Source organism: Macadamia integrifolia, chromosome 13, assembly GCF_013358625.1.
Source record: "Macadamia integrifolia cultivar HAES 741 chromosome 13, SCU_Mint_v3, whole genome shotgun sequence".
Classification (NCBI taxonomy): Eukaryota; Viridiplantae; Streptophyta; class Magnoliopsida; order Proteales; family Proteaceae; genus Macadamia; species Macadamia integrifolia.
In genome coordinates, this window is record NC_056569.1 from 4572636 (window position 1) to 4582906 (window position 10271).

Consider the following 10271-nt stretch of genomic DNA (forward strand, 5'->3'; position numbering starts at 1 on the left):
TGAAAAAAAGTAATAATAAGGCATTAACAACACACAACACACTGCACACAGCATGCAACGCTAAGAAGATCCTTCAAGTAAATAAGTCTTTACCATAAAATTCATCTATACTTAGAGAAAGCGAAGGCATAGTAAAACTCTAACCCTCCAAGTACTCAAATTGAGGGTGTGATCCAAATTAAAGGAAACTCTAAAGGATAGGAATCCAACTGAATAAGGCGTTCGATCTGGTCATCCTCTAAATTGTAGATACCTATATCACAAGACTTAGTTGTTTCTGGATGCAGATCATTTGTAAAGTAAATGCAATTACCATGCAGCCCCGGGGTCTCAATAGTTGAGACTGATGTAGAACCCCTTTTGCTTAGAAACAGTGCTCGATTGACTCCCAGACTTGATTGTCTGGCCCAGACATATTCTGTCCTTCTTCTTCTATCATTGTTCTCTTTCAACTTGTATACCAGAAAATTTAGGGTTACATAATGGTTAATTGCAGCTTGGCATTCAATGCACTCAGTGGACAAGCTTTCACAGGCAGTGCAAGGCTTCCTGATGTTCTTCAAGAACCTCGAAATCAGAAATACATCACCATCTGATGCCACCAAATAGCTAATATACCCGTCGTCGACAGGATCAGTGTTGCGATAAAGATCATAGGATGGAGCAACTGCAGAACCCTTGAGGATGTATTTTTGAGGTTCCATATCAAAAATCCATAGTGAATGCAACATACCAAGAGCATAAACTTTTCCTTCAAAAAATATGATGTCCCTATCATCATAAGGATACCAAAATCTGTTCCTTGGTGGCCCAGTGGACCATGAACTGTAACCTGATTTGCAGAAGACTAGACCATGGATTGTTAAGTGCACAACAACCATCCAATCTTCATTGATCCTAGGATCAGAAGATAAGATCACCTTACGAATAGCATTCGGCGGATCAATACTGAGAGGTGGAAGTTGGATTCTTGCTTTGGTGAATGGATTCAATAAGAAGCAATGGTTTTCCCGTGCATCATCCAACATAAACAACCAACCTTCTGAGGAACCACAGCATAGTTTCATATTGATCCGGGGTATTCTTATTTGGTGGACCATATTCTCTGGAAGGTTGAGAAGAACAAGAGCTTCCGTTGGTGCATCATGAAAGAAGAGTAGCCATGGAATTAGCTGCTGAGGACGGCGTCTCGCGAACCACGGAGCAACATTTCTCCACGAGATACAGACCGATGCCATCCGGAATTTATCTATGAAATCCAGATCACTATAGATCACCTCAATAATTGGATCTGTGAGTTCAGACCATGGCCGATACATTTCCTTTTTGCTGATCTTTGTTTCAGGGTTAGAAACAACAATAGCTGATGATGAGTTCTCCATCTTCTCCTCTTATCGACTATCTGAAATTAACCAGGTAGCTAGAGGTAGAGGTAGAGGTATTCTGTGTCTGGCTCCTTCTCCCCTCTTTGTATTTATAGAAGAGTTTTCCAGGTTTTCGAGGCAAAAGTGAAGAAGAATAAATGGAAAGAGTTTAGGGTAGTGTGGTAGGTGAGGTGACGAGATTTTGAAAGAGATGAGCTGGATTTGGATTCTTCTCAATTTGGAAAATAGTGGAAACCCGTAGAGACCCAGTAATTTGGCTTAATTTGTGAGGTATTTTGGTCATTTGAACTATTGCTCATTCCAAATTGTAAGCCGTCTCTATACGCTACATTTTTGGGTTAACCTAATTTAATTATGCAATTTTAGTAGATAATATTTCTCCATAAATGGTTTCTTTCTTCAGACAGAGAGAGACTCATCATCAATGACTTCTTTCCTTAAAGAGAGAGAGAGAGAATCGTTATTCTCCTGTTAACAGGGTTTTTAAAATATGGGGAATTTGACCCGTGAATAGGCTGGTTTGGATTGGAATCAGTCATGATCTATTTAGCTGATTCCAACCAGTCCCTTTCGATTCTATCATATTTCTTGTCAATTCTAACCAATTTGGATCAAAATCGACACTGCAATTCAATCCATGGTTGTCTCTTAAAATATGCTTGTTAAGGTAGTAAAGATATACAATACAACAAAAGGAGAGGAGGAATAGAGCACAAACCAAATAACGATTTCATCCATTATACACACTTCCGTGCACACTTCTATATGCTTAAACACGACACAATTATGCTATCAGTACATGGCAACTCGGATGGGTCACAAATTATTACTTGTTGTTTGCATCACCTTCTACTTATGGTATAACTTTTAATCAATCTAAAACATCAGTATTATTATAAAGAGTGCATCTTGTTGTCGCCAAAACGATGAAGTGAGAAGTTGTAAAATCGACGTGTGTCCTGAGTTCAATTTCCCTCAACTCTTTGGGACCAATACATGGTTTCTATGGTTCTCATAGAAGCTGGCGTTAAAAAAACATCTTTTGATTACCCCTTGTTTTTTCTCAATATTTATTTAATGTAAGAGTAAAAAATGTCTTCCAAATATTTTAGAAGAGACTTTTTGTTACATCAGTACATATTAATTAGTTGCACATTTTTTGAGTGAGCATGCAACATAACAAGATTTACCTTTATTGAAAAAACAATATTAAAAGGGGAAAAAAAAAAAGGGTTTAGAATCCTTTTCACCAATCTTTGTTACAACAAGATTTTTCCTAAACAAGTCCACATCCTTAAACATGTTTTGTCTACTTTAAAGTCTCAAATCGCATCCTTTCAGCTCAAATCTTCTATAAGTGATCTAATTTTCTTTAGGCGAGTTGGTATTCCAATTGTGCCACAGCTTAGTTCGGTGATCTCTAAGGTTTTTTGGTGTGCCTCGCATTCCAGTTGGTTGAAGGTAAATGTAGATGGATTTTGATCGAAAATCCAGGTAGCACAAGAGCGGAGGTATTTTCAGGGATGAAAATGCAAAAGTTGCTTCATCTTTTTGCTCATTGCTGGGAGTGACATCAAATTATGAGGCAGAGTTTCAGGCTTTAGTGAAAGGTTCGATGATGGCAAGAGATGGAGATGGGTATTCAAAAGCTATGGGTGGAGTGCAACTCAATGTCTATAACGTGGCTATGTAACTCAATGTCTATAACGTGGCTATGTATAGTTTCTCCATTCCCTGATAGATAAAGATTGGCTCTATTTGTTCCTTTTCTTATTCTCCATACAATGGAAACTTACTCATTGCTACAGAGAGGCTAATCCTACAGCTGACTACTTGACAAAACTAGCAACTAGAAGTGGGTTATCTATGGAAGGGATTTCTTTTCCAGCTTCAATTCAAGAGGAGTTGCTGATAAATGTGCAACCGATTTTCTTGATTTTATGAGCTCCCATCTCCCCTGCTAATGGCAATGCCGAAGGTGAGGGTTTAGGCAAATGGTGCTTTTTCTTAATGGGAGAATTATTTTTCCCATATTTTTCATATAGTTCTTTTTTTTTTTCTTTCTTTCTTTTGTTCCTTTTTAATACAAATGACCATTTAGTAGGAAAAAAATTTTTTTTTTTCATTTTTAAAGATCTAAAATAAGGCTAAAAGGTCGAAGTGCATGCATGAAAACAATTTAACAGGACGTTGTGCACATACTTTCCAAGTGAGATTTTGTACTTCTTAACCATGAGTAAAACTACTACCAAAAAAAAAACCATGAGTAAAACAAGATGAAAAATTATCCTCGCACCATGGCATATCCCAATGCCCTATACTTGGATGAAGATATGTTAATAGATAGGCAAAAGTTATCATAAAACCAACAAAATGTTAATAACCATGTCTATACATACAGCCTTGTCCAGGTTTTCACCCAAAGAGATGAGGTGTTATATGTCTCATACTAAAGCAGTATTTCTTGTACATTTCAGTTAATATTGAAAGGACATAGAGAGGATATACAATAGGACAATGCCTGGGTTGCTTGTTTGCAAGATCAGCCACTAAGATAGTGTCCCTCAATATCAGTGCTTCATGTAAACAACATATTTGGATGGAATCAGTGGATTGAAAAGTTTTCAATCTGCTCTACTGCCAAGCAAACTTCATAAATAGAAATCAAGCAAAGCTATAAAAGCTATAGGAATCAAGAAATATATGTGTTACAATCCCAAAAACCTGTAATCAAAACAGAGAAATAGAGGAAAGAAGAGAAGAAGAAAAGTGTAGAGAAGAGAGAGAGGTGCAATTGAAAGAGACTCCCAAAAGAGAGGAGTGACCTATGATCATACCAAAATAGATTGATCGCAGGTTTTAGTCATTTACATATATTAAAATAATGCTAAAAGTAAAAGACAATAGTACCCCCATTGCCCAATTACAAGAAAAATCACATCACAGAAATATGGGGGCTGATGGGACCCAAAATATCCCTATCGGCCCCTATCGGCTTTAGAGTTTAGCGCTAGGCACTAAACTCAACAATATGAAATGATGATAAGTTGTCAACAGCAGTAGAGATGGATAGATATTATGCCTTCACAAATATCATTAGGTCATCTGCAAAGACAAGGTGAGACAGCACATAAGGCCTACAATGCAGTATATATAAGTTGCACTCTATGATCATCCACTAGCTTCTTGAGTAAATGGAAAGCACCTCGATGGCAAGGGTGAATAAGTAAGGAGACATAGGATCCCCTTACCGATTGCCTTTCTTCCCAAGAAAATAACCAATAAGGCTTCCACTAATAACCAAGATGGAAAACATAATGAGAAATAAGTAATCTACTCTCGAAGAGCCATGCAGAGACTTTTTAAGGTCAATATTCAGAATTGCCTACGGGAAGGATTGCTTCTGGGTCAACCCCTTCACCACATCATGGCAAACCAATATATTATTAGCAATGGTTCACAACGTGAAAGTGCAATGCCCTTTTGTGCCACTTTGTCTATCGTTGCGGAAAGAACTCAAGATGGAATGATTGAGGTTGGGAAACTATCAAAAGTGTACTCTTTCTGAGAGTAGGTAAATTCTTTTAGGCAATCCGACCTACTGCCCTGGGGCAGGGTGCGCTTACTTTCTTTGTTAGTCTTGTTTGATTGATTTGTCAATGGCCTCTCTTTTTTTGTCTATGGAAAGAAAATAGTCCCTATGATCCTCTTCCTTTAATAAACGTTGATTGGTCATGGGACACCAGGTGCCCTCGCAACCTGCTTGAGATTATTGGCAATCACTTTAGCTCCTACTCTACTATGTACAATAATTAAACTCTTTATATTTCTCTTAGTACAGATGGATAGATGTTTTGCACTTACAAATAGCATAAGGTCATCTGCAAAGACAAGGTGAGATAGCACATGAGGCTTACAAGGAGGCATATATAATTAACTCTTTATATTTCTCTCATTCCTCTATATAAGAAGTTTATGAGACATCACATAACATATTCCATGAGGGAATTAAAATAAAAGGAAAAAAAAAATTGAAATTTCATTATTCAAATACATGGATGTCCACCTTATTAAACCCCAGGCTCCAAGACTCCAACAACAAGCCTTCACCATCACATCCATCTTCACTCAGACAAAGCCACAAAGGCATAGTAAAACTCGAACCCTCCAAGTCCTCAAAGAGAGGGTGTGATCCAAACTAAAGGAAACTCCAAAGGATAGGATTCAATCTGAGCAAGAGGTTCGAACTGACCATCCTGGAAATGGTAAATACCTATGTCACAAGGCTTACCATTCCCCGGATGCAGATCATTGACAAAGTAAATAGAATTACCATGCAGCATTGGGTTCTCGATAGTTGAGACTGATTTAGATCCACTTTTGCTTAGAAACAGTACTTGATCGGCTCCCAGGCTTGGTTGTCTGGCCCAGATATACTTCGTCCTCTTTCTCCTATTGTCGTTCTTTATCAACTTGTACAACAAAAAATTTAAGGTCACATAGTGGATACTTGCTGTTTGGCATTCAAAGCACTCAGATGTCAATGAGATATTGGAGGCAGTGCAAGGCTTCCTGATATTCTCCAAGAACCTCGAAACCAGAAAAATTTCTCCATTTGATTCCACCAAGTAGCTAATATACCCATCATCGATCGTATCGTTGTCTCGATTAAGATCATAGTTTGGTGAAACTCCAGAACTCTTGAGGCTGTATTTTTGAGTTTCCATATCAAAAACCCAAAGTGAATGTAACATACCAAGAGCATAAACTTTTCCATCCAAAAATATGATGTCTCTATCATCACAAGGATACCAATTTCTGGTCCTCGGTAACCCAATGGACCATGACCTGAAACCTGGTTTGTAGAAGATTAGCCCACGTGATGCTAACCCAATCACAGTCCAATCTTGACTGATCCTAGGATCAGAAGACAACATCACCTTATGAACAGCATTTGGAGGCTCAGCAATTCTGAAAGATGGAAGTTGGATACGAGATTTGGTGAATGGATTGAGTAGGAAGCAAGTACGGAAGAAAGGTTGGTCCCTTGCATCCTCAAACATAAACAACCACCCTTGACTGGAACCAAGGCATAGTTTCATGTTGATCTGTGGGATCCTTGTTTGGTGAATCAAATTGTCATGGAGGTTGAGAAGACCAAAAGCCTCCCTGCTTTGTGCATCATAAGAGATGAGTAGCCATGGAACTACCTGCTGAAGACAGCGTCTCGCGAACTCTGGAGCAACATTTCTCCACGAGTTACAGACCGATACCATCTGGCATTTATCTAGGAATTCCAGACCACCATAGATCATCTCAACAATTGGATATGTGAGTTCAGACCATGGCCGATACATTTCACCCTTCGTGATCTTCTTTGTTTCAGGCTCAGAAACAACAATAGCTGATGATGACTTCTCCATCTTCTCCTCTTATCGACTGTCTGAAAATAACCAGGTAGAGAGGTATAGGAAGTCTGTGTCTGGCTCCTCCTCCCCTCTTTGTTTATGTAGAAGGGTTTCTAGGTTTTCAAGATAACAAGGAAAGATTTTAGGGTAGTGTGGTAGGTGACATGATATTTTGTAAGAGATGAGCTGGATTCGTATTCCTATCAAACAGTTACAAGAATGGTTAGCACTTGCACTCGTCCTTCATGAATTGTTTCTCAATTTGGAAATTAATGGAAACCCGTATAGACCCTTTTGAACCTAAAGCCTCACACATAAATAAGGGGAGGAAGTTTGTCTGGTCAACAAGGGCATGACCAGTAATTTGGCTTAATTGGTAGGGTATTTTGATCATTTGAAGTACTGGCTTACACTTCCGTTTCAAGTCCGGCCTGATCCACACATGGAAGTCACTTGTTCTCTTTCGTTTTTACAACTGACTTTTAGAGTGAATGAATTCCATGTGAGGATAAGGCACCTTACGTGAATGATTCTCATATAAGGACCTGATGCAAGTCCTTAGGTTTTGGGGTTTATATCCTCCCAATTTATTATTTTCCTAATTTAGTTATGCAATTATGATAGATAATATTTCTTCATAAATGATATCTTTTTTCACATGGAGAGAGAGAGAGACGTTATTATCCAGCCATTTGGGTTTTAATTATCAAGAATTGGATCGGTGAATCGGCTAATTCAGATCGGAATAGGTCATGACTACTATGGCCAATCCCCGCCAACTCTGTCACGCTTTCTGGTTGATTCTGACCTATTTAGATCGAAATTGGCACTGCCCGATTTGATCCTCGATTTTGTCTTTTAAAACATGCTTGTTAAGGTAGTAAGGATAATGCAACAAAAGAAAAAAAAATGGTGGGGGGACAGAAGAACAAACCAAAATAATGGTTTTATTCCATTATGCATGCCTACGTATGTGTAACCACGACACCGTTATGCTATTAGTATATGGCAGCTCTGGTGGATCCCAAATTTAGAATTGTTTCTCGCATACTATCTATTCATGGTATAACTTCTACTCCAGTTTGAAACATCATCATTATTGCATCTTGTTGTCATCAAAATGAAGTGAGGTTTTAGATTGAAATCTCGACGCTGTCTTTTAAAATATGCCTGTTAAGGTCGTAAGGATAATGCAACAAAAGAAAAAGGGATTGGATTGGAGGGAGGACAACAAACCAAATAACGGTTTTATTCCATTATGCATGCTTACATACATGTGACCACGACTCCCTTATGCTATTAGTATATGGCAGCTCAGGTGGATCTCAAGTTTAAACTAGTTTCTCGCACACCATCTATTCATGGTATAACTTCTACTCCAGTTTGAAACGTCATCATTATTACAAAGGGTGCATCTCTACGAGGCTTTCGATAGGTTATGCGTGGGAACCTATATGCGTCTTTATCGCCTTGTGAATCCGAGTCAGTATCGAGACAACAATAAGATTGGGAATATGTGCCGCGGAAGGAGAATGAACTGGGAGTTGGCGCCTACATAACTACTGGCTTTCTTACCAAGCCATCCTGGCAAGCTTTTCCGGTTGGATTAGTAGTACAGCCATAAGACCACTTGACCGTTTTCATCAAAATGAAGTGAGGTTTTAGAACAAAATCTCGACTCCGTCTTTTAAAACATGCATGTTAAGGTCGCAAGGATAATGCAACAAAAGAAAAAGGGATTGGGAATAACGATTTTATTCTGCTATGCATGCTTACGTATGTGTGACCACGACACCTTTATGCCATCAATATATGGCAGCTCAAGTGGATCCCAAATTTAGACATGTTTTTCGCACACCATCTATTCATGGTATAACTTCTACTCCAGTTTGAAACGTCATCATTATTATAAAGGATGCATCTTGTTGTCATCAAAATGAAGTGAGGTTTTAGATCGAAATCTCAACTCCATCTTTTAAAACATGTCTGTTAAGGTCGTAAGGATAATGCAACAAAAGAAAAAGGGATTGGGAGGAGGAGAACAAAACAAATAATGGTTTTATTTCATTATGCATGCTTACGTACGTGTTGTGACCACGACACCATTATGCTATCAGTATATGGTAGCTCAGGTGGGTCCCAAATTTAGGCTTGTTTCTCGCACCACCATGGTATAACTGCTACTCCAGTTTGAAACGGCATTATTATTATAAAGAGTGCATCTTGTTGTCATCAAAATTAAGTGAGGTTTTAGATCAAAATCTCAAATCCATCTTTTAAAACATTCTTATTAAGTTTGTAAAGATAATGCAACAAAAGAAAAGGGGTGGGGGAGGAGAACAAACCAAATAGCGATTCTATTCAATTATGCATGCTTAGTTACGTCTAACCATAACACCGTTATGCTATCAGTATATGGCAGCTCAAGTGGGTCCCAATTCAGACTTGCTTCTCACAGCACCATCAATTCATGCTATAACCTCTACACCAGTTTGAAACACCATTATTATTATAAAGGGTGCATCTTGTCGTCATCAAAATGAAGTGAGGTTTTAAATTGAGATCTCAGTTCTGTCTTTTAAAACATGCATGTTAAGGTCGTAAGGATAATGCAACAAAAGAAAGGGGGTGGAGAACAAACCAAATAATTATTTTATTCCATTATGCATGCCCGCTTTCGTATGTGTAACCATAACACAGTTACGCTATCAGTAAATGATAGTTCAGGTAGGTCCAAAATCTAGACTTGTTACTCGCATCACCATCTATTCATGGTATAACCTCTACACCAGTTTGAAACACCATATTATTATAAAAGGTGCATCTTGTTTTCATCAAAATAAAGTGAGGTTTTAGATCTAAAACTTGATTCCGTCTTTTAAAACATTCTTGTTAAGTAGTAGGATAATGCAATAAAAAAAAAAGGGGGGGTGGGTGAGGAGAACAAACCAAATAATAATTATTCTGTTATGCCTACCTTCTTACTTATAACCATGACACCATTATGCTATTATCATATGGCAGCTCAGGTGGGTCCCAAATTTAGACTTGTTTCTTGCACCACCATCTATTCATGGTATAACTTCTACACCAGTTTGAAATGTCATTACTCTTATAAACGGTGCATCTTGTTGTCATCAAAATGAAGTAAGGTTTTAGATCAAGATCTCGATTCTATTTTTTAAAACATACTTGTTAAGGTTGTAAGGATAATGCAACAAAATAAAGTGGGGAGGAGAACAACCAAATAACGATTTTATTCCGTGATGCCTGCTTTTGTACGTGTAACCACAACACCATTATGCTATCAGTATATGGCAGTTCAGGTGGGTCCCAAATTTAAACTTGTTTCTCGCAACACTATCTATTCATGGTATAACCCCTACAGCAGTTTGAAACACCATTATTATTATAAAGAGTGTATCTTGTTGACAACAAAATGAAGTTAGTATTTAGATCAAAATCTCGATTCTATTTT

The 10271-nt window shown here is 38.0% G+C and overlaps 2 protein-coding genes across 2 annotated transcripts; both read right to left on the reverse strand.

Annotated features, from left to right (window-relative positions):
* LOC122060206 (F-box protein At2g05970-like) lies at positions 1-1452 on the reverse strand. The gene has a single exon (XM_042623400.1). The coding sequence runs from the start codon at positions 1380-1382 to the stop codon at positions 156-158; it is 1227 nt and encodes a 408-aa protein (XP_042479334.1). The 5' UTR covers positions 1383-1452; the 3' UTR covers positions 1-155.
* Positions 1453-5560: 4108 nt separating this feature from the next.
* On the reverse strand, positions 5561-6808 carry LOC122059840 (putative F-box protein At4g22180). The gene has a single exon (XM_042622874.1). The coding sequence runs from the start codon at positions 6806-6808 to the stop codon at positions 5561-5563; it is 1248 nt and encodes a 415-aa protein (XP_042478808.1).
* Between the last annotated feature and the right edge of the window lie 3463 nt (positions 6809-10271).